At 35.3% G+C, this 26,464-nt stretch overlaps 1 protein-coding gene across 5 annotated transcripts in view; it reads right to left on the bottom strand.

Annotated features, from left to right (window-relative positions):
- Positions 1 to 26,464, bottom strand: part of ATRX (ATRX chromatin remodeler) — a 293,312-nt gene that overhangs the window by 96,406 nt on the left and 170,442 nt on the right. For 4 of the 5 annotated variants that reach the window (XM_082716012.1, XM_082716013.1, XM_082716014.1 and 1 more), the window contains 6 exons: positions 25,541 to 25,650; positions 18,529 to 18,675; positions 18,191 to 18,368; positions 9,140 to 9,277; positions 7,349 to 7,524; positions 5,896 to 6,013 (listed from right to left, as the gene is read on the bottom strand). In XM_082716012.1, the coding sequence (XP_082572138.1) occupies positions 5,896 to 6,013; positions 7,349 to 7,524; positions 9,140 to 9,277; positions 18,191 to 18,368; positions 18,529 to 18,675; positions 25,541 to 25,650 (867 nt within the window). The remainder of the gene's footprint in view (positions 1 to 5,895; positions 6,014 to 7,348; positions 7,525 to 9,139; positions 9,278 to 18,190; positions 18,369 to 18,528; positions 18,676 to 25,540; positions 25,651 to 26,464) is intronic. The other variant, XM_082716016.1, reaches the window with a different exon arrangement.

The raw sequence follows: 26,464 nt of genomic DNA, 5'->3' as shown, positions 1-26,464 counted from the left end.
TCTCCACAAGTACAAAAAGACTGAGATCATACCATACATGTTTTCTGACCACAATACTATGAAACTTGAAGCCAACCACAAGAAAAAATTTGGAAAGAACACAGATATATGGAGGTTAAAGAACATGCTACTAAAGAATGAATAAGTTAACCAGGTAATTAAAGGAGAAATAAATACATGGAAGCAAATGAAAATGAAAACATGACAGTCCAAAACCTTTGGGAGGCAGCAAAAGCAGTCATAAAAGGGAAGTATATAGCAATACAGGTTTACCTCAAGAAGCAAGGAAGTCTCAAACATAAAAACCTAACCTTAAACCTAAAAGAGCTAGAAAAGAAATAGCAAATAAAGCCTAAATCCAGAAGAAGAAGGGAAATGGCAAATACTAGAACAGAAATAAATGATATAGAAACAAAAAAGAACAGCAGAACAGATGAATGAAACCAGGAGCTTTTTGAAAATTTTAATAAAATTGATAAGCCCCTAGCCAGACTTATCAAGAAGAAAACAGAAAGGACCCAAATAAATAAAAACACAAGTGATAGAAGAGAAATCACAACCACCACTACAAAATTACAATTTTAAGAGAATACTATGGAAAAGTAGATGCCAGAAGACTGGGCAGTCTGATGGATGAATTCCTAGGGGCATATAAACTACCAAAACCAAAACAGGAAGAAAAAGAAAATTTGAACAGACCAACAGACAGCAAAGAATTTCCATTACTAATCAAAAAAACTCCCAAAAAGGGTAAGTCCAGGATCAGATGGCTTCCCAAGGGAATTCTACCAAACATTTAAAAAAGAGTTAACACCGGGCGCCTGGGTGGCTCAGTGGGTTAAAGCCTCTGCCTTCAGCTCAGGTCATGATCCCAGGGTCCTGGGATCGAGCCCCACATCAGGCTCTCTGCTCAGCAGGGAGCCTGCTTCCCTTCCTCTCTCTCTGCCTGCTTCTCTGCCTACTTGTGATCTCTGTCCATCGAATAAATAAATAAAACCTTAAAAAAATTTTTTTAAAAGAGTTAATACCTATTCTTCTCCAGCTAATTCAAAAAAATGGAATGGAAGGAAAACTTCCAAAATCATTCTGGGAGGCCAGCATTACCCTGCTTTCAAAACCAGAGAGAGACACCACTAAAAAAAAAAAAAAAAAACAAAAAACAAAAAAACAAAAAACAGGGCGCCTGGGTGGTTCTGTGGGTTAAGCCTCTGCTCAGGTCATGATCCCAGGGTCCTGGGATCGAGCCCCACATTGGGTTCTCTGCTCCACGGGGAGTCTGCTTCCTCCTTTCTCTCTCTGCCTGCCTCTCTGCCTACTTGTGATCTCTGTCAAATAAATAAATAAATAAAATCTTAAAAACAAACAAATAAAAAATAAACAAGTATAAGCCAATATCCCTGATGAACATGGATGCCAAAATTCTGAAAAAAATACTAGCAAATGGAATCTAACACATACACTGAAAGAATCATTCACCATGATCAAGTGGGATTTATTCCTGGGCTACAAGGGTGGTTCAATATGCACAAACCAATCAATGTGATACACCACATTAATAAAAGAAAAGATAGGAACCATATAGTACTCTCAATAGATGCACAAAAAGCATTTGACAAAACAGAGCATCCATTCTCGATAAAAAACCCTCAACAAAGCAGGGATAGAGGGAATATATCCCCACATCATAAAGACCATACAGGAAAGACCCAGAGCTCACATCATCCTCAGCTAAGAAATAATGAGAATTTTTCCTCCAAGGTCAGGAACAAAAGAGGGATGTCCACTCTCACTGTTATTAACAGTGAGAGTTAATAACATGTTATTAACATGTCACTGGAAGTTCTATTCTCCCAAAGAGACAACAAAAAGAAATAAAAGGCATCCAAAGGGGCAAAAAGTGCAAAATTTCACCATTCACAAGATGGCATGATATTCTATATAGAAAACCCCAAAGACCCCACTACAAGTAATACATGAATTCAGCAATTCAGAGGATAAAAAAAAATCAACATACAGATACCTGTTGCATTTCTATATACCAATAATGAAGCAGCAGAAAGAGAAATCAAGGAATCAATCCCAGTTACAACTGCAGCAAAAACTGTAAGATACCTAGGAATAACTTAAGCAAAGAGGTAAAAGATTTGTACTCTGAAAACTGTAGAATACTTATGAAAAAAAAACTGAAAAAGACACAAAGAAATGGAAAAACATTCCATTCTCCTGGATTAGAACAAACATTGTTAAAACATCTATACTATCCAAAGCAATCTACACATTCAGTGCAATCCCTACCATAATACCACTAGCATTTTTCATAGAGCTGGAACAGACAATCCTAAAATTTGTATGGAACCAAAAAAGACCTTGAATAGCCAAAGCAACCCTGAAAAAGAAAAGCAAAACTGGAGGCATCACAATTCTGGACTTCAAGCTATAGGATAAAGCTGTAGTCCATCAAGACAGTATAGTACTGGCATTTAAAAAAAAAAGATACAAAGATCAACTGGACAGAATAGAAAAACCTACAAATGGACCCACAACTATATGTTCAAGTAATCTTAAAGCAGAAAAGAATATCGAATGGAAAAAAAAAGACCATCTCTTCAACAAATGGTGCTGGGAAAAGTAGACAGCTATATACAGAAGAATGAAAATGGACCACTTTTTTGAACCATAAACAAAAATGAACTCAAAATGGATAAAGAGCTAATTATAAGACAGGAAACTATCACAATCCTAGAGAAGAATATAGACAGCAACGTTTTTAACTCTGGCTGTAGCAACTTCTTACTACACACCAGTCTCTGGAGACATGGGAAAGAAAAACAAAAATGAACTATTGGGACTTCATCAAGATAAAAAGCTACTCAGGGCATGTGGGTGGTAAGTTGGTTAAGCATCCAACTCTTCGGTTTTGGCTCAGGTCATGATCTCAGGGTCACGAGATCAAGCCCCATGTTGGGCTCCATGTTCAGCAGGGCGTCTGCTTGTGATTCTCTCTTTTCCTCTCCCCCAGCTCTTCCCCCTGCTACTGTTCTCTAAAATAAATAAATAAATCTTCTTAGAAAAAAAGATAAAAAGCTTCTGTACAGCAAAGGAAACAATCGACAAAACTAAAAGGCAGCCTATAGTATGGGAGAAAATATTTGCATATGACATATCTGATAAAGGGTAGTATCCAAAATCTATAAAAATTTAACAAACTCAACACCCTCCAAAAACAAATTAAGAAATGGGCAGAAGACATTAATAGACATTTTTCCAAGAAAGATAAATAGATGGCTAACAGACACATTAACAGATGCTCAACATCACTCATCACCAGGAAAATACAATCAAAACCATGATGAGATTCCATGTCACACCTCTCAGAATGGCTAAAATTAACAACACAGGAAACAAAAGGTGTTGGCGAGGATGCAGAGAAAGGGAACCCTCTTAAACTGTTGGTGGAATGTAAACTGGTGCAGCCACTCTGGAAAAGAGTATGGAGGTTCTTTAAAATTTTAAAGGTAGACATACCTTATAACGCAGCAATTAAACTATTATATATTTACCCAAAGGATACAGAAATACTGACTTGAATGGGTACATGCTCCCTGATCTTTATCACAGCATTATCAACAGAAGTCAAATTTTGGAAAGAGTCCAAACATCCATCAACTGATGAATGGATAAAGAAGATGTAGTGTGCATATACAATAGATATTACTCAGCCATAACAAAGAATGAAATCTTACCCTCTGCAAGGATGTGGAGAGAGGTAGAGTGTGTTTTGCTAAGTGAAATAAGTTACTCAGAGAAAGACAAATACTATGATTTCACTCATATGTGCAGCTTAAGAAACAAAATAAATGAACACAGGGGAAGGGAAAGAAAAAAAAAAACAGAGAGAGGCAAACCATAAGAGACTCTTAACTACAAAGAAGAAACTGAGGGCTGCTAGAGGGAGGTGGGCAGGGAATGAACTAAACGCGTGATAGGTATTAAGAACACTTGCAATGAGCACTGGGTGTTATACGTATGTGATGAATCACTAAATTCTACTCCTCAAATCAATATTCCACTATATGTTAACTAACTAGAATTTAAATAAGAACTTTAAAAACAATTATACTTTACAGAGTTTAGAAGCTTTTATTAGTTAGTACTTTAGATATTTGCTGTCAATTAAAATCACAATGAAGCCCCCTTAGTTCTTAAATATTGCACTGCCCTCAACAGTATACACTTTAAAAACCTATATATAAGCTATTAACATCTTACTGTTGGTTATTAGAGACAAGTGATTGTCTAATATTTGAAAACACTGTGGCTGGCATTTTCTCTAAGATAAAACAAAGCTTTAAATGAAAAAAATTATTAAATTAAATGACCAAATTTAGTACCCTTAGTTACTCATACATTAATGAAAGGTAGCTCTGGGCATCCCTTTTTTTCTTTAACTACACAGTAGCTCTCTCACTGGGATGAGTACACTTGGTTTCTTAATCATTGTCTCTAATTTCTGTCATCCAAAACATGAAGGTACATTAAATGTAACAGTTTCTGATATACAAATAAAAAAATGTGTGCCTTATTACAAGTGACTTTCTTCTAAAAGTCACTAAAAATGTGTTTATAATATAGCAAAAGAGCAGCTCTGTAAAATACTAACATTCAAATTGTTTTCCGCAAAGCAAAATTATTCTTGAGAACCATCATTATCCTATTCTCTAAAGTGCACTGCTGTTAAAAAAAAAATAAAACAAAACAAAATGCACTGCTGTTTTAAGATGTATCACTGTAACTATGAAATGAGGTATCATTTTAAGATTCATGTACACACTTATACTCCCTATTATTTTTTATAATTTGTTTTATCCACAACAGCCAATGGGTAATTTCTAACCTGTATCCCCTAAATAAACCTGACATTTCACTTGGGGAAAGTACCAGAATAAGGGAACTAACAAGAAAGAAATCTCACTCCAGACCAAAAAGAGACTAGGTTTAACAGTGACAACCTTGAGCGTACAGTAACAGACACACACAAATACATGAATTTACTGATGATAAAACAACAACTATTCATTATATTTTTTAAAAACCCATAGAAGGGGCGCCTGGGTGGCTCAGTGGGTTAAGCCGCTGCCTTCGGCTCGGGTCATGAGCCCTGCATCAGGCTCTCTGCTCAGCGGGGAGCCTGCTTCCTCCTCTGTCTCTGCCTGCCTCTCTGCCTGCTTGTGATCTCTCTCTGTCAAATAAATAAATAAAATCTTTTTAAAAATAAATAAATAAATAAATAAATAAAAATAAAAACCCATAGAAAAGAATAAGACAAAGATATCTGTTGCTTAATCCTCATAATGAATCCATCCTCATAATGAATCCAACCAGAAAAAAAAAAATTCCTGTTAGCATTTTCGTGTTTTTTGGCATTTGTGTATGTTTTTACTGTAATGTTGGGAGCATAATGTATGTCCTGCCTTGCATTTTGCATCTTTTCCTTCAACCTTTGTCAATTTGATAAATGAGAAATGATTTCATGGATTTTATTTATATGCCTTTTATTATGGTGATTCAATTTTTTAAATAATATACTGGAATTTTATATATTTTCTTTTTTGGAATTATTTATACAAATAATTTTCCTGAAATAACATCTCTTTACAAATTAAGGGCATTACTCCAATACACTGTATATGATTTTCACCAGTTTGTTCCTGAGTTTAGTTTGACAATTTAGAGTTTTTTAAATTAGAAATATTTTGTGCCTTTACAAAATGAACATATCCATTTTGTTCAAATGCACAACTGAAAAAGAACAACTTACATGGTAAAATTACTAAAACAACACTCACCAGAAAAAGAATGTCTTTTGAAGATAAAAACAGTAAGTGCATTTGTTACCTGTTAAGTGATCTAAGTAGTACTGATAAAGCTTGCACTGAATAGGAGTCATTCTCACAGCTAATACATATTCATGTTTTGGAGGCAAGAACTTTGTTAATGCTGTATAATCTTTCCTCTGTAATTAACAAGAAAGAGAATGAAATTAGTTAACCTAAATATATGACAGGAATCAACTGCTCTAAGAATCATCATTGCTTGCAACTAAAAGATACACATAAAGAAATCGGTACTAAACACACAAGAAAACATTTTCTTAAACATACTTAGCCTCTTCAATCATGTAATCATCATTATATGATTATAGTTAATATAGTTCATATGACTACACAATATGATGCACTGGTAAAAGGACACTGCAATATACCAAGCAGGTTTTAAATTGAAGTGGTCATATTACCAAGGGGGTAATTTATTTTTTCAAATGGTTTTTTCTATATAGAAAAACAAAACAAAAAAAAAGGCATATAGGGGATACAATAAACAGTGTTGGGGAAAAAAGACTTGCTTTAATCATACACTAAAATCAATGAATCAACCTCTGATGTAGTCTGGTTTGTCCTTTGGGTAAGATGTGCCATTATGCCAGAGAAGAACACATAACTTTAGGGAAACTGTTTACCTAGTTGAGAAAGCAAGCCATGTATACATACTCTAGATACAATTTAATTATATGAACAAGAAAGAAAGAACACTAATGTTCTAGGTACAAATGACCATTAAACCAGGAAAATACCGTCTAGGTGGTGGCATCAATACAGAAACAGAGAACCTGCTGGTACCTGTGGCTAACCTGAACAAAAAGGATGACTGCTTTATGTGAGGGTAGAATATCCAGCCAGAAGAAGAGCCCAGGTTTGTCTGTTACATCTTTGTGGCTACAATTAGTATCTAGTGTCTAAAGAAAAAGTGCAGATTCTGAGATCTGCTGACTGCTGGCTCAATCTCAACTCTATTAATAAAGATTCACTAAATATCTGTATGTAAACACTATTAACCCACTCAGATTAGTGTATGATGTCATAATAATGAAACTGTTTCTTCAGGATCACATTAAAAACAGCTCCTCCACAATTCATAACTGCCTTCCTACAACTATTTCAAATAAGTGAGATTCAGGCCACTCTACTATAAAATTAGTGTGAGCACTGGAATTTCTTAATCATAATAGCTATGTTCCTTTTACATGCTCCCTATCTTAAAGATGGGGAATCTAAACATTAACATATTAAAATATGAAGCTATATACCTGGCAAATGAATTAATCAATTATGCTATAAATGAAACACTTCTTTAAAATTTAAAGTTTCAAAAATTTTTGAAGACAATGCAAGGAGATTTTAGTATAAAACGATATACTGAAAAAAATGGGAAAGAAAACACAAAATAAATTCAGCAAACATTTTGGGATTATAACAGGAATAATATTTTATTATATGGAATGTATTTGTACCTGAACACATCCAGCTAACATCTCATAGAGAATGTGAGCACGCTTTTTCATCACTCTGACATCTACCATGGTAGAATCTGCACACTGACCATTTTGGATTGGATTTATAAATCGATTCCTGAACTCCTTAATGGATCCCAGCAAATTTTCCTTGATAAAGTTAACCATGCAATGATCTAAGAGAGAAGACATTAGTTCACTAATAATAATACTGGCTAAAAGGGACTTAGAAAAATTCTCTGATAAAATGTTCATGTCAAAAACACATGCCATGGAAGCATCAGAATTAGCTACAAAATGAAGAAGAGCAAACGGTGTATAGACTAAACATTGGTTTTAAGTCTGATCTGGAACTGGATAACCCAAACCAGATGAGAAATTCAAATAAAAGCCAACCTTAAATTCTAGACATGAATATTTTAAAAAAATACCTAAGAACATTTTATTATAATTCACTATTCTCTGTAACAGATATGGAGTATAAAACAAGTATTCTATAATTCTAACCATGATTTTATGGTCAGCAAAGGGATCTTGTGAAAAATACATAGATACTGAATCAAAATAATAAAATCAGGTAATAAGCCATCATATCAAACTTTATATTAACTGATCTAGTTCCAGAAACCCTTAACAGTTATCAGCTGCCCTATACTACATAGGACCACAATGTGAAATAACCATTTTTTCCACCGTTTCAATATAATTTTATTAGTAGTTATTACATCAAAACTGTTATTTATAGGATTCAAAGGACTGTCTTAGAAAATTCTAAAGAATATGCAATCAGATTTTAACAGTAAGATAGAACATATTCTCATTATAGCACTGCCCTTAAAAAGTTATGAATAATAATGAGAATTAAATGCAGTTCAATCAAAAACTAGAAATGAACTCTACATGCAGTGTCACTTAAAGCAACGTTCCATGGGAGTATAACATACTTCTATGGATGTGAATTTAATTGGGCAAACACCTCTGGTTTGCTTTCTTCACTGTATCATAATACTCTTCTAACTAATATTTTATTGTTTTTGCAATATGAAGTAGCATTTCTACAAATGGAGTAAAAGAAAAGGGGGAAACTGGAACAGATAAAAGTAAAGATAAAATATAGGTTACAGTAAAATAATTACCAGTTTTACAAATAATAAAAAACAGTTAAGTTACCATACACTAAAGGAATAGAAATAGTAAAAATAACAAGAAACTATTACAATGGATTACAATAGGAAATGTCAATTTGTTATTTGATAAATAATTCATGTTCCCTCTTTAAGTATTACTAACACATATGAAAATGAGAGAAAATTGCAAGTTATCTGGATTCACATCATCTGTCCTCAGTCTCCACAAATTCTATGCTGATACAGATTCAACACAGCTCTCCTTATCCCATCTCCACATTCCTAAAACATTCACACGTGGTATTCTTTTCAATTTCCTATAGTACCTCCCCATGAATTAGATATATTTTGTTACAGTATCTACTGAATTTGTAAAGCAATCATTAAGACTTCTGGTAATTTTTCTAGATTTCAAATTCAAATTCAAATTCAAATGTTTATTTTTGAACACTCAAAATAGCACACCTGTTGACTGTGGTTTACCATTCATATTTATAAAGCAGTCCACTTCAAATGTATGGTATTCTTTCACAGCAGACTAAGATGGACCTACGCAGATCATAGTCAAAGACTATATTAGACAGAAGAAAGGCAAATGGCAAAGTGGCAAAAATGTGTCTGAGGCAATGCCAACTCTACAGCATAAATGCAGATATTAACTCACACTCAATTAGGTTATTTTGAAGTGGTGTTCCTGTTAAAATAATCCTCCTCCTTGATCGTATAGAATTCATAGCTTTCGAAACAGCAGAAGCTTCATTTTTCAGAATATGACCTTCATCACAAACAACAAAGTCAGGGCCTATAGAAAAACATTTAATTAGTAGATAATTTAAAATGTAATTACAAATTAAATATGTAATCCATTTAAGCAAATAAGCTAACTCTTTAAAGTGCTGCTCTTGTGGGAGAAAAAACAATATCCTCATTAAGAATAGTCGTATTTTATCTGTTGCTGTATTTATTGTATCTTGTAATGTGCACTAACTGTATTAATTATATCCCAACAGTAGAGTATCAAATACTTTAGATGGTACTTGAGATTTTCTCAATAAGAAACAAAAATAAACAAAAATAAAAATAACCAAAAGATTCCCCCAACAGATTTAAGTTTGAAATATAAAATCTTTTATAATTGGAAAACAGTATCTAAAGATGTATTTTAGCACTAATCAAATGAACAAAACTGCCTAAGACTACTAGCAATTTATATATATATATATATATATATATATATATATACACAAACATACAGACACACACACACACATATATATAAATGAAAAGATAAATTTCAAAAAGTTACATTTTTAAAAATACTATATAAATCACAATAGAGGAGCATCTGGGTAACTCAGTCAATTAAGTGTCTGCCTTCGGCTCAGGTCAGGTCCTGGGAAAGAGGAGTCCTGCATCAGGCTCCCTGCTCAGTGGGAAGTTGGCTTCTCCCTCTCTCTCAGCCCTTCCCACTCATGTTCTCTCTCTCTCTCTCTCTCAAATAAATAAAATCTTTAAAAAAATAAAAATAAATCACAACAGACTCTGCAGTATCTCCCATTTAACATATTCCAAATGATTGACACTCTTTGCAGGGGAAAAATTAACTAATAAAGGACAGCTAAATTGATTGTTACATGGTTATGGGGTACAGGGAAGATGGGAAGAAAGAACACTTTCAAGTTATAAAAGATCTTACAGCTAAAAGTAACTCTTTCAAAAAAAATGCATACACTTTATTGAAATAATATATTATTGTCTCCTAAAGTATGGTTTATACACAATTTGCTTGCTGGTTAATATACATACATACGTACTGCTTACATATCGATTTCAACAATAGCAGTTGTCAAATTACTCCCCATCTGCTAGGCATTAGAGAAAATTTACCTTCTACATGATTTCAAAAGTAAATGCTTCAGTATGATTGATCACTGTAATTGTTAATCTGTATTCAGATGGGGCTACACAAATATTAAGACTTTTTAAAATCACTTACATACTTTCTTAAAAACTAAAATGTGTATCCTACTTTGTATTAAAAGACTACATACTGGTTTTTATTAATCCTAAGAAGTTTTCTAAAGAGAAAAATTGTGTTCTACACATGACGTAAAATGATTTTCAACACCATACTCCCTGAAGCATTGCTTATTTTGGTGGAAAATTGAAAACAACCGAAAATCTTTTCAAAGTGCAAGAATAAAACTATAACAGAATGTTGCTGAACTAAAACTAATAATAATGATCTCTATGTACTATCCTGGAACTATATGTCCAATACATTACTAAAAAGAAGCAAATTGCAAAATCTATATTATGATACTATTTGTATTTAAACAACCACTTCTGGGCCACCTGGGTGGCTCAGTTAGTTAAACATCTGCCTTCAGCTTCAGTCATGATCCTAGGGTCCTGGAATCGAGCCCCGCATTGAGCTCGTTGGTCAGAGGGGAGCCTGTGTCTCCCTCTCTCTCTGCCTGCCATTCCCTCTGCTTGTATTCACTTTCTGTGTCAAATAAATAATTAAAATCTCAAAAAAGAAGCCCTCAAACAGGGTGATTTTACCTATGTATACATATATACAGTAAAGGATTAACACTGCCCAAAGAAAGCTTAGGCCTTTGTCCTTAGCACCTGGGAGGTAACCTCTACACTTGGACATCTTGCCTGCGAAGATGATCTTTGTTTACCTGGACGGCTTGGGACACACACCAGATAGTCTAATGAGGTGATATATGGGGGTAGGGGGCCTTTGGGCCATATGGCATCTTCTTGACCTTTGGAGGGGCTAAACACTAAGATCACTTACATGGGTGGTCAGACATGTCTATGTGGGCAAGTCCAAACTCTAAACACTAAGGCTTGTATAAGTGTACTTACTTAGCAATACTCCATATTTATGCATCATTGTTATGTGCATAATGTTATATATGTTATGTATCATTGGTGGGAGAAGTAACTGCTGCCTGCAGAATTCCACTGACAGATCAGTGCTGGAACTCTCCTGGACCCTCCCCTATGTGCCTTTTCCTGTCACTGATTTTAACTTGTATCCTTTCACTGTAATAACCCATAACAATGAGTATAACAGCTTTTTGGCATTCTATTAAGTCCTAGTAAATTACTGAACCTTAGAGTAGTCTTGGGCTTCTAAACACTGCAACATAAAATACATGCTTAAAAAAAAAAAACCCCACACAATCTGATTGTGTGGACAGAGGATCTGATTAGAGAATTTTCCAAAGACATGCAAATGGGCAACAGGTACATGAAAAAGACCTCAACATCACTAATCATCAGGAAATGCAAATCAAAACCACAATGAGGTATTACTTCACACCTGTTAAAATGGCCATTCTCAAAAGGACAAGAGATAACCAGTGCTGGTGAGGTTGTAAAGAGAAGGGAACCCTTGTGCACCACTGATAAGAATGTAAATTGGTGCAGGCACTATGAAGGTTCCCCAAAAATTGAAAAGTAGAACTACCACATGAACAAGCATTTCTACTTCTAGGTATACATATATTCAAGGAAACAAAATCATCTCAAAGAAGTATATCAACTATCATGCTCACTGCAGCATTATTTGTAATAGCCAAGACAGCGAAACAACCTAAGTGTCCACTGACTGATGAATGGATGAAGAAAAAGTGGGGTGTATATATACATACAATTGTATATTATTCAGCCATAAAAAAGGAAATCCTGCCATTTGTGACAACATGAATGTATCTTGAGGGCATTATGTCAAGTGAAATAAATCAGACCAAAAAAGGCAAAAATTGTGATTTCATTTACGTGGAATCTAGAAACAAAACAAACCAAACTCATAGACACAGAAAATAAATTTGTAATTGCCAGCAGCAGGTGATAGGGATGAGTGAAATGGGTAAAGATGGTCAAAAGTTACAAACTTCCAGTTACAAGATAAGTCCTGGAAATGTGATACACAGTATGATCATCATAAATAACAATATTGTATTATATACTTAAAAGTTGCTGAGAGAGTAAATATTGAAAGTTCTCACAAGAAAAAGTTTTAACTGTGATGGGATGTTAACTAGATTTATGGTAATCATTTTGTAATATATACATATACTGAAACATTATGTTGTACACCTGAACCTCTATAATGCTATTATGCCAACTGTATCTCAAAGAATACATGCTTGTTTGTATAAACACAAAAAAATTCTGGAAGGATATACATGAAACAACAGTGAGACAGGAGGAATGGAACTTTTCCTTTTTACTATGTACCTTTTCCTTCTGTTTATATTTTGTTCAAGAACATGTACTGTTTTTATAATTTAACTTAAAAAGAACTGTTTATCAGTGTGGCAATGAAAGGAAAGGGGTCCTATCTTTAGTAAGGGTATCTGAGGGAATAAAAGTAGGAAGAAAGAATAAAAGTAAATATACTCATGAATAACTGAATCAAAAAAAGCTAAAAGATGTTATTCCTATTCTGTTTACTAGGACAGGAATGTATAGAACATTCTAACATTAAAAAGTTTTAAAATCTTTAAAACAAATAATTTTTTTTGAAGATTTTATTTATTTGACAGACAGATACCACAAGCAGGCAGAGAGGCAGACAGAGAGAGAGAGAGAGGAGAAAGCAGGCTCCCCGTGGAGCGGAGAGCCCGATGTAGGGCTCGATCCCAGGACCCTGAGATCATGACCCAACCTGGAGGCAGAGGCTTTAACCCACTGAGCCACCCAGGTGCCCCTAAAATGAATACGTTTTAATAAGCTTGGAAATGTATTTTCTGGAAAACTCCATTCCAGTGAGGTGGCAGGATTTGAAAACCGCTATTGCAGAAATCATTCTAGACAAAGAGAGAATGCAGTCATGAGGCTCTGGAGAGTGGAAGAAAAGGGACCTTAGCAAGAGGCTTAAAGAAAAGTTCTCCTGTTCAAAAATTAAGCCTAACTGAAATAGTTCAATACGCCATAGAAATTGATAATTATTTTATATAATAACATAAGTCTATTTTATTGTTTAAATCAAACAGTACCTTAAATTAATATTGTGTGTGTACATAAAGGACTGAGGTGCTGGTCACATGCTACAACACAAATTAAAGCTTGAAAGTCTTATGCTAAGTGAAAAAGGTCAGATATTGTATGATTTCACTTTTACAAAAAATCCAGAAATATTTTCATGAAGGTCCAGAAAAGGCAAATCCACTGAGACAAAAAGTACATTGGTAGTTTCTAGGGGACAGAGCATTTGGAAATGACTGCTAATGGGTACAGAATTTTTTTGAGATGATGAAAATGCTGTGCAGTTCAAGAAAATAGTTATGATAGTTATGAAACATTGTGAATGTGCTAAATGTGACGGAATTGTAAACTTTAAAATGGTAAAATGAATTTTATGTTATGTGTAGTTTTACTACAATACATTCTAGTTATTAAAGTGTGGAACGATGTAGATTAATATTCAAGCTACCACAGTGCATAAATGCTCAGCATAACTTAAAAGTAAGTAACTGTGCTATGAATTAAAAAGCAAATATAATAATGAGGTTATAAACAGGTTATTCATTTGTCAAAGCCCAATAAAAGCTACACTACAAAGAATAAACTTTAATGTATCCAAATAATAAAACAAAGGAATTGACCTAAGTGACTTTAGAAAATGTTATAACTATAAATTATAAAGCCAGGGACGCCTGGGTGGCTCAGTTAAGCATCTGCCTTTGGCTCAGGTCATGATCTCGGGGCCCGGGGATCAAACCCTGCATCAGGATCCCTGCTTAGTGGGGAGACTGCTTCTCCCTCTCCCTCTACCCCCCGCTTGTACTCAATCTCTCATTTACTCTTTCCCTCAAATAAATAAAATCTCTTTTTAAAAAATTAAAGGTTATATATGAACCTCATGATAACCACAAACTGAAAACCTATACTGGATGAACAAGACACAATGAGAAAAGAATCTAAACATAACACTGAAAAAAGTCATCAAACCACAAGAGAAGAGAGCAAGAAACAAGAAAGGAAAAGAGGACTATGAAAACAATCAAAAAACAATTAACAGGGCGCCTGGGTGGCTCAGTGGGTTAAGCCACTGACTTCGGCTCAGGTCATGATCTCAGGGTCCTGGGATCGAGTCCCGCATCGGGCTCTCTGCTCAGCAGGGAGCCTGCTTCCTCCTCTCTCTCTCTCTGCCTACTTGTAATCTCTCTCTGTCAAATAAATAAATAAAATCTTTAATAAAAAAAAAAACAATTAACAAAACGGATCAAGTCCCACAGGAGGCTCCCTGCTCAGCAGGAAGCCTGTTATTCCCTCTGCCCCTCCCCCTGCTTGTGCTCTCTCTTTCCCTCTCTGACAAATAAATAAAATTAAAAAAAATAAATAAATTACAAAGCCATAGTCAAAAACAATCATGTAAACACTGTACTATGGTTGGTAAACTCGTTTCTTACAGAGGTACAGGTTAACAATTCTGAAATTACTTTGCATGTATAATGAATCTGGACAAATAAATAAATGGATGGTGGATAGCTAGAGCCAGGATTCTCACAGTTGGAAAAGTAATAACAGATTAACAAAGAAGGTGTAAATGAACACTATGATACTGGATTAGACGACACCATTATGAAATCAAGTTTATCTCTATGTACTCACACACAAAGGGATAGATTCATGTATAGATGTAGATTGGTACAATTATCACCTAGCTTTTGTCTGCTCAAAGGGCCTAGAAGCAATGATACTCCAGTAGCAACAAACCATTTTTCAATAAAAGGCACCATGGCACATTACTGAAATGGTTAATTCTGGGGCAGGAGGCAGAGAAAATATAACATAAGCCTGGAGTACTTTATAGTACCAGAAAGTAATGAAGTGCTTAAAATAACAACAAAAAGTATGACGCATCAAAGGGATACAGGAACCACTCTACAAACCTGAAAGAGCTCCCAAAGGCCAAACTGGAACAATTTGAACAACTGAATAAATAACATAGCATTAGTTTATAATCTAACAAATAAACTAATAATAGTCTATATTGCTATAAATCAATGACTGATTATATAAACAAGTAGAAAAGACAAATCTTTCTTAAAGAAAAATTCTAAATTTTATGTGCAGATAATGGCCACTAAGGGAGACAGAGTTTTAATTTCTGCCTTCTCCCAACTTGGGTAAGCTAGACTATGTGACTGATTTCCAAAGAACAGAGTAGAGATAAGTAAAAATAATAAATCCAGTAATGTCATGTAGGTCTAATGTACCTTGAATATGATGTGATGAGAAAGGTATTTCACCTCTGGTAAATTTTTTCAAAAATGTATAACCCCAGTCTAATTAAAAGAAAAACAACAAACACACTAGTGAACATTCTACAGAATACTTGCACAACACTCAAGACTGACAAGATAATGCAAAATAAAGAATGAGAAGTTGTCATAGACCAGACAAGACTGTTGGAGACATGATAATTAAATGCAGTGTGATATACCCTAAATCAGATCCTGGAACAGAATGTGGACATGAAAAATGGTGAAATTCAAATACAGTCTGGAGTTTAGTTAACATATGCCAACAATGTATCAATTTCTTAGTCTGGACAAATCCACCTGGCAATGTAAAATGTTAACAGTGGGAAATTTGGGTACATTAAATATGGGAGCTTTTTTTCCCTACTATCATTTCAAATTTTCTGCAAAAAATTATTCCAAACTAAAACATTTTAAAATGTCACTAAATGATTTGCATGAAAGTAACAAATGTTATTCTTCATGTCAAGCTTGAATTTTTTAAAAATTTATTTCCTCATGAACAAATCACAGTGGTAAGCATCTGAAACTGTTTTACCTATCTAGAGCAACCTTCTTAAAAATCTGTTTCAATACGATTTACTAGCTTAAAGTTCTCTGATGATAAAACCACCATAGAACTTTCAGACAAATACTTAATAAACTTACTGAGCCTTAGATTTACAATGGCAATGTTACTTTGTTAATTCAATGTTAATTAATTAAATCATTATAAAAAAGGCAAAACAGTACATATATTCAGTTATAAAATGAATAAGATCTGAGAATCTAATTTATAACATGGTAAGTATAGCTGATAACACTGTACTTTAAAACTAAAATTTGCTAAAAGAATAAAACGTAAATGCTTTCACAAAAAAAAAAAAATGGGGATAGTAAATATGTGAGGTCATGGATATGTAACTCAAAAGGATGAATCCTTCTGTTTGGCAGGAAGCTAAGCCTAAGGAACAGGAGGATGGACCTTAGACATCCCGATGGAGAGGCCCAACTGAGGGACCCAGGGGCCACCCAGGGACCACCCCATTCTACCCACCTAGCAATAAGTTTGCAGTTACAACATCCCTACAGAGTTAAGTTTGTTGTGTTTGTTGCATTTGTGCAGAAAGCAGTCACTTGTCCTTATGTTTCTAGAATAGAAATAATCTTGTGGTTTCCTACCCCATTAAGGCATTTCAAATTTACCTTGGGAAAGGACATGGATTGTTGGCTAATTATTAAATAATCTAGGCCTGTCACTCAAATGTTATGATCCTAGAACCCACCCAAAAGAAGAAACTGATATAAGTCCACACCCAGGAGTTTCGCCTTTGTCTCTCTTGAGCGGCCAATCTTTCCCTTGGAGTACATGTTAATAAAATGCTGCTTTGCCTTTCTTTCATTTTGCTATCCTATAATTCTTTAATGTGGGCAGTGAAAACAGCTGAGGCTTCTTTCCTTTTCATTCTCTCAGTAACACTTCCAAAATATATTCATTTTTCAAAATCATATATTGTAGACTTTAAATATTTTACGACTCTGTACATTACAACTGAATAAACCTGAAAACAGTAAAATTTAATAAAAAAAGAAGCAAACTGATGGATTCTAAAGAACGCTGATATTTTTGACAGTGAAAATTAGACTTTTTAAAAAAGATTTATTTATTTATTTATTTGACAGACAGAGATCACAAGTAGGCAGAGAGGCAGGCAGAGAGAGGGGAAAAGGAGGCTCCCTGCTGAGCAGAGAGCCCGATGCGGGGCTCGATCCCAGGACCATGAGATCATGACCTGAGCTGAAGGCAGAGGCTTTAACCCAGGTGCCCCGAAAATTAGACTTTAACACACATCTAAAACCTCAAAGTATCTCAAAGTAACATAATAGTTTAAAAAGAAAAAAGGTACAAATAATTAAAATTAATTCGTTTTGTGAATAGTACAATTTGCTGCTTTTCCAGGTGCCAAATAAGAAATATTTGGATCTTATATTATGAGAATTACTGTCATAAGGCTAGACAGTATTGTAAATATTAACCTTCCATAGTGATGACACTTTAAAACAACAGGGAAAAAAACCAGCAGCAACTCTTCTAATGATATAAAGTTGGGAAAGAAATTTAACTGTTTTCAGAGTATGAAGAGAGAGGTCTTATTACCATCTAATATTCAGACAGCTGGAAGAAACTGCAATTGTGACTTAGACACCAGATGCATTTTTATTTGTTTACAATATCTCCCCTAAAAACCCTAAACACTTCTAGACTGAAAAACTGGCAACATTAAGAGTGCTTTCACCTTAATAAAATTATACTAAGAAACAGAAAGAAAGAAAAAAATAGGACAAATGAAACAAAAACCAGATACTGAATACTTGTTAAACAGAACATCAGCATATTTTTTATTCAACTTGCTTATTTATCTCAGTGCCTGTTAATATATTACCTGGATCAACCAAAGCCTTGTTAAAGATTTCCTTAAGTTTCCTACTCTTCACATTCCTTCCTTGAGCAAGATTTCTGTACATCTCATAGCCTATGATCATAACACCACCATCTTCTTGCCACCTCTGCAGCATGTAGCTTCTCTCCTGAGGACGTTTCACAGTTGCTAATTCAGAGACCTTTTGTGGGAAAATAAAGATTTTTAAAGGTAGCTATTAGGAATGTAGGAATACTGGATATTCCCATGGAAATATGCATAAATGGTAATTAATCTTTTTCTTTTACTATATGAATTTCATGCAGTTATTTTAATAAAAGAAAATATTTAAATTATAATACCTCAAGCTTCTCATCATCTTTTAATCCCTCCTGCCACTTCTCAAATTCATTCATCCAATTCAAAGCAGTATTAAGAGGACAAACCACCAAAGCTGTGCTGAAATCCAATTTGTCGCACAAAAGAACTGTATGAAGAAAACTTACCACCTACAAGAAAACAAATTAAGTTATCATCATCAACTAAAATATCTGAAAAAAGTTAAAACCATCGTACAATTTACTAGTTTTGTTTTCTTTTACCTTCAAACAATAAAGCAACCAACCAACGGTCATAATTTCCAAACCAGGCAATGTATGGGGAAAGAGATATAATATATAAAAAGATAGCATCTGGGGCGCCTGGGTGGCTCAGTTGTAAAGCGTCTGTCTTTGGCTCAGGTCATAATCCCAGGGTCCTAGGACCAAGCCTGCATCAAGTCACCTGCTCTGCGGGAAACCTACTTTCTCCCTCTCCCATTTCCCCTGCTTGTATTCCCTTTCTTATTGTCTCTCTCTTTTTCAAATAAATATATCTTTAAAAAAAGATGGAGCTTGATTACATGATGTATGAAGTTCTTCTAACTCTAAAGCTTCACGATCCTGTGATCAGTAATAACAGTAAAAGAAATAACCACACCAAAACTAAGTCCCTACTCTCTGCACAATGTCCCTCCCTATAAACCTCAGAAACTGCCATTGCCAATTTAGAAGAGTGGTGTTATACAGTATTTTTTTTTTCATTTTATATTGTTCTGAACTGATATCTTGTGAAGATGGAGGTGAAATATGAGGACCCTAGGCTCACCTCATCCCACAAATACAATAACTATAAAATCATCATAAATATCCCAGAAATAAACCTAAAGACTGGGAGAACAAACTCCGTAAGTGAAGGTAGAAAAGAGGCCACATCAAAGACGGTAGAAAGTACAGCCATGTGGTTTGGGACAGAAACGGATCAAGGCCACCATGGTGGGCAGGGAGATGCAGTCCTGGAGAAGGACAAAAGATAGTCTACCACAAAGGGTAGCACACGGGAAAAATGAATCCCAAAAGCAACTGGCTTGGAAAATGAGGGCGCCAAATTTGTTGAGTTCTTGCAATCAGTGGAGCTTAAAGTCCTGAGTTTTAAAGGTCAGCAGGCATGGCTGAGATACAGCCTGGAGGATACTGTGCTGCTCCTGGAGAGAAGGCAAACAGTGCATGGACATATAGCATGGAAACAGCAAAATGAAGGGCACCTGGGGGCACACAGTAGGGAGGGTTTTTGCTCCTCTCAGACCACATCCCAGGGAAAGAGCATTCACAAAGAGACCCCTCCAGGAACAAAGAAACCAGTCAATATCTTCTTTTCACCCCTCCCCTCAGCATAAGCACAAGGGCACCTGTGGGAAGCAGAAAAGCACTAACATTTGTTACCTACCTCGTTTGGACTAAGCCCCAACTGCCAGCATTTGAGCAAAAGCACCCCTCTGGGTCATGCTTCCCTTAGTCCCAGGGGAGAAGGCCCTCTTCCCCAGAAGACCTGCCCAAATCTCTGCTCACACCATGTCTCCCAACCTGGAAGTTTTCAAGATCTCAGCTCAGTAGTAGTTATAACCCTTTTCATTTCAGAAGCAGACCTGAGCACACCTAGTTAAAAGATGCCACATTCAAGCAAGGAATCACAGTGCCCACAACAGGCAAAGAGAGCCTCTACAGAAGGCTTCTGTGAAGGATAAAGCGGCCAGGACAAAACAACAAAGCACACACAGTATCCACTGGAGACACTCCCACAAACACCAGACCCTAGGGATCAGGGGACACTATATGTCATGGCACTACAAAACCTTTTCTTCATAAGGCCTTTTTTTCTAAAGAACAGGAAACCAAGCTCACTTTTCTAACACAGAGAAACACATACAGAGGTGTAGACAAAATGGAAAGATAGAGAAATTTAACCCAAAGGAAAGAATACAACAAGGCCACAGCCACATATCTAAACAAAACAGATATAAGTAATATACCTGATAAATAATTTAAAGGAATAATCATAATGATATTTACTAGACTTGTGAAAAGAGAGGAAGACATGAGTGAGACCCCTAACAGAGGGATAAGAAATAATCTAGCAGAGATAAAAGGCTTAATAAATGAAATGAGGGGTACCTTGGTGGATCAGTTAGTTAAGCGCATCTGCCTTTAGCTCAAGTCATGATCCTGGGGTCCTGGGATGGAGTCCTGTATCAGGCTCCTTGCTCAGTGAGGAGACAGCTTCTCCTTCCCCCTTCCCTCCCCACACTCACTGATGCTATCTATCCTGCTCACTCTCAAATAAATAAATAAAATCTAAAAAGGGGGGCGTCAGTAAGTGACATGAAAAACAGGTTAGATGGACTAAAATTTCTGTGCTGGAAGAAGCACAGAAATTAATTAATGACCTGGAAGACAGAGAGTAATGGAAAGTAATCAGGCTAAGCAAAACAGAAAAAAATATTATGCAAAGTGACAGGGAAATGAGTGACTCCATCAAACATAACAAGATTTGTATTACAGGAATCCCAAAGGAAGATGACAGAGAAAAGAGGGCAGAAAATTTATTTGAAAAAAATAATAGTTGAAAACGTCCCTTACTTGGGGAAGGAAGCAGATATCCAGTTCCAGGAAGCACAGAGAACTCCCAACAAAAGCATACCAAGACATACTGTAATTAAATCAGTGAAATATGGTGAAAAAAAATTTTTAAAAGCAGTAAGACAAAAGAAGAAACTAACATAAAATGAACAACCCGTAAGGCTACCAGCAGCTTTTAAAGCAGAAATTACAAAATGAAAAAAACATGTAGAAAACTACATGGAAACAAATGAAAATGAAAACACAGTGACCAAAAAAAAAGCAAGGTTACACCAATACTAGCTACCTTAAGAGGCAAAAAATATCTGAAATAAACAACCCAATCTTATACCTAAAGAAGCTAGGAAAAAAGCAACAAACAAAACCTAAAACCAGCAGAAGGAAGGAGATAATAAAAATCACAGCAGAAATAAATGATTCAGAAAATAAAAAATAGAGAAGATCAATGAAACAAGGATCTGGTTCCTTGAAAAATATCAATTAAATACATAAACCCCTAGCTAGACTAAGAAGTAAAAAGAAAGAAAAAGAAGCGTTGACAAGGATGTGGAAAAAAAGGAATCATCTTTTTGTGGGAAAACAAACTGGTAGAGCCACAGTGGAAAAGAGAATGGAGACTCCTCGAAAAGTTAAAAATAGAATTTCCCTATAATCCAGCAATCACACTACTGGGTATTACCCAAAGAGTAGAAAAACACTAATTCATTCAGAGGCATACATGTTTTTTAAACATACTATGTTTTTAAAAAGCATAATTTATAGCATCCAAATTATGGAAGCTGCCCAGGTATCCATCCATAGATGCATAAGGATGTGAGACACACACACACACACACACACACACACACACACACACACACACACACTGGGATACGATTTAGTATCAATATCAAATATTGATATTTGATATTTAATAATATCAAAATCTTCCAATTTGCTACAACATGGGCGGAGCTAGAAAGCAAAATGCTAACTGTAGTAAGTCAGTCAGAGTAACAAAAATACCATAGGATTTCACTCTTATGTGAAATTTAAGAAAAAAAAATAAATGAACAAAGGGAAAAAAAGAGAGAGGGACAAATTAAGAAAAAGACCCTTACTTAGAAAGAACAAACTAGTGGTTACCAGAGGGGAGGGTGGTAAGGGGACAGAATAAATAGATGATGGGGACTAAGGGGTGCACTTGCCATAATGAGCACTGAGTGATGTATGGAATTAGTGATAACTATACTGCATACCTGAAACTAATAGAACACTGTACATTAACTTAATGGAATTAAAAACTTAAAAGCCAATGCAGGGGTGGTTCAACACCTACAAATCAATCAACGTGATATGCCGCATTAATAAAAGAAAGCATAAGAACCATATGATCCTCACAACAGATGCAGAAAAAGCATGACAAAATACAGCATCCTTTCTTAATAAAAATTCTCAAGAAAGTAGGGATAGATTGCAACCTACCTCAACACCATAAAGGCCATATATGAAAGACTCACAGCTAACATCATCCTCAATGAGGAAAAACTGAAGAGTTTTCCCCTAAGGCTAGGAACATAACAGGAATGTCCACTCTAACCACTCTTGTTCAACATAGAACTGGAAGTCTAGTCTCAGCACAAAAAGAAATAAAAGGTATCCAAATCAGCAAGGAAGAAGGAAAACATTCAGTCTTTGCAGACAACATGATACTCTGTAGAAAACCTGAAAGACTCCAAGAAAAAACTGATAGAACTGACACACAAATTCAGCAAAGTCAGGATATAAAAGCAATTTACAGAACTGTGCTTCATGTCTACACACCAACAATTAAGCAGCAAAAAGAATAATCAAGGAATTGATCCAATTTATGACTGCACCAAAAAACACAAGATAACTAAGAATAGCCTAACCAAAGAGGTAAAAGATTTATACTCTGAAAACTACAGAACATTTATCAAAGACAATGAAGAGGACACAAAGAAATGGAAAAACAGTCCATTCTCATGGATAGGAAGAACAAATATTGTTGAAATGTCTATACCACTGAAAGCAATCTACACATTTAATGCAATCCCTATCAAAATACCATTAGTATTTTTCACAGAGCTAGAACAAACAATCCTAAAATTTGTATGGAAGCACAAAACACCCCAAATAGCCAAAGCAATCTTGAAAAGGAAAAGCAAAGCTGAAGGCATCATGATTTCAGATCTCAGGCTGTATTACAAAGCTATAATCACCAAGACAGTATGGTACTTGCCTGAAAACAGATACATAAAGCAATGAAACAGAATAGAGAACCCAGAAATGGAACCACAACTATATGGTCAACTGACAAAGCAGGAAAGAATACCCAATGGAAATAAGACAGTCTCTTCAACAAATGGTGCTGGGAAAAATGGACAGCAACAGGCAAAGAATGAAACTGGACTTACTTTATTTCCACCACACACAAAAATAAATTCCAAGTGGATGAAAGATCTAAATGTGAGACAGAAAACCATCACATTCTTAGAAAACAGGCTGCAACATCTTTGACCTTAGCCATAGCAACTTCTTACCAGACATTTCTATAGAGATAAGGAAAACAAAAGCAAAAATGAACTACTGTGACTCCATCAAGATAAAAAGTTTCAGCACAACAAAGGAAACAACAAAACTAAAAGGCAACCTACCAAATGGGAGATTCTTGAAAATGACATATCAGATAAAGGTCTAGCATCCAATATCTGTACAAAGAACTTATCAAACTGAATACCCCAAAAATAAATACTCCAGTTAAGAAGTAGTCAGAAGACATGAACAGAGATTTCTCCAAAGAAGACATGAAAAATAGAACTACCCTACAATCTAACAATTGTACTACTAGGTATTTATCCAATGGATAACAAAACTACTGATTTTAAGGGACACATACACCCCTATGTTTACAGCAACACTATCAACAATAGCCAAATTATGGGAAGAACCCAAATGTCCACTGACCTATGAATGGATAATTAAGATATGGTATAGCTATACAATGGAATATTACTCTACCATCAAAAAGAACGACACAAGGGCAGCTGGGTGGTTCAGTGGGTTGAGCCTCTACCTTCAGGCCAGGTTACGATCTCAAAGTCCTGGGATCAAGCCCCACATTGGGCTCTCTGCTCAGCAGGGAGCCTGCTCCCCCCTCTTTCTCTGTCTGCCTCTCTGCTTACTTGTGATATCTCTCTCTCTCTCTGTCAAATAAATAAAATCTTTTTTAAAAATGACACATTGCCACTAGCAAGGACATGAATGGAACTAGAGTGAAATAAGCCAGTCAGAGAAAGACAAATACCGAATGACTTCACTCATATGTGGAATTTAGGAAACAAAATAGGTGAATATAGTGAAAGGGAAGGAAAAAAAATAGGGTAAAAACTGAGAGGGAGGCTGGGGTGCCTGGCTGGCTCAGTTAGTTAAGTACCTGTCTTTGGTTCAGGTCATGATCCCAAGGTCCTGGGATCGAGCCCCACATCGGGCTCCCTGCTGAACAGGGACCCTACGTCTCTTTCTGCCTTTCCCTGTGGCTTGTGCTCTCTCAAAGAAATAAATAAAATCTTTAAAAAAAAGCTGAGAGGGAGGCAAACCATACGAGACTTAACTGTAGAAGACTGTTGGAAGGGAGGTGGGGAGGGCTAGGAGGATGGGCTAAATGGGTGATAGGCATTAAGGAGGGCACTTGTGATGAGCACTGGGTGTTATATGTAAGTGGTGAGTTACTAAATTCTACTCCTGAAACCAATACTACAATAATACAACAATTAATATTGTTAAGTACCTTGAATTTCAATAAAATCTTGGGAAAAAAAAGAACCTTAAAAGCCAAAACAATTGGTTAAAATGGTTAAAAAATAAAAAAAAAAATAAAGTGTTCTGACTCACTAAATTTATAATTATTATCTCATGGCTTAATATTACATATATATTCAAAAATATATATATATATAAATATTCACTAATATCATCTCTGCCACAAGTCCTGCCAATCAGAAATTCAGTATTTTAATAGTGAAAAATAGTTTATATTCTCATTACTATAGGATCACAGACTATTAAAAAAAAAGGAAGTTCATTTCCACCTCAGAATCTTTGCAGTTTTTACTGGCAATGCCTTGTAACCCCAATCCTTCACTTCATTAGGATCTCCGCTCATACATCACCTCCTTGAAGTTGCATTCCCTCTCTATTCTCTTTGAACACTTACTAGCTGAACGTACATATTTCTTATTTGATTAAAATCTCTCAACTGCACTACAATATAAGCTACCTGAGGAAGAGCTCTTGTTATTCCTGTTTACTGGCTGCTGTATCTCCAGACCCTATAACTTTGCCTGGGACAGAAAATATAATCCAACATATAATCCTGAATTCATGAATGCACAAGAACAGAACACCTTCATGTTCTTACCTGTAAAGTCTTACCAAGGCCCATACAGTGTGCTAGAATGCATCCTGAACCTGGAGATTTCTTTGTTTTTTTTACAGATTCACAGCAGCAATCCCACATAAACTGAACACCTAAAAATGATAGCTTCACTGAGTTTAAAGATCCAAGTTAAAAATCTTCCTTCAAACACACATCAAAAACAATAAAAACTTGTAAGAAACAGAATCTTAAAATGAGATAAAGAATCTCTTAAATATATATGAAATCCCCCCACCCTCACTAAGGTTAATTAGGAAAAAAAAAGATAGTAAACTGAAGCATACAACAGGGCAATTTTCCTTCATTTGTCTATTCTATCACAGCAAACCTTCATTTCCTGAGAAAATCTGAAGAAACATATGAATAATCTAATATACAAATGTTATCTAAAATTTTATCTAATTTATAGATTCCTATCAAATATTATTTCAGGTTTATTGATTAGGAAAACTACCACGGAGATAATTTATTATTTCTCCTTTCATTCACTAGTAAAGACTAAAGAAGAAGGGGGGCTCACTACTCAAGGAGTAGAACTGTAGCACTTCCCTTATGAAGTCCTTCACTTACACACTCAAAACTGACTTACTCATTCCACTTTAACAAAACAGAGAGCAGGGATAATTTGGTATCTTTCAAAATACCAATGTCAGAATATTAACAAACATACCTGAAAAAAAATGTTGAAACAGAATTTCCTAAAAAAGGCTTTAGCTAATGGTGGTTCTCTCCCTACCCTGTAGCTGCCCCTACCCAACCATGGCAAACTATATGAAATCCACTTGCAATACATACCCATTTGTATGTGGCACTTATTTTGCCTCTACAACACTCATTTTCTTTGCAATCATTCAATTGTCTCTCTTCATTTATTTATGAGCTCTACAAGAGGTCTGAGTTCACGTC

This window comes from Mustela nivalis, assembly GCF_964662115.1.
Source record: "Mustela nivalis genome assembly, chromosome: X".
In the NCBI taxonomy this organism is placed as follows: domain Eukaryota; kingdom Metazoa; phylum Chordata; class Mammalia; order Carnivora; family Mustelidae; genus Mustela; species Mustela nivalis.
The sequence above is the reverse complement of the archived record's forward strand: the minus strand, read 5'-3'. Positions and strand labels throughout refer to the sequence as shown.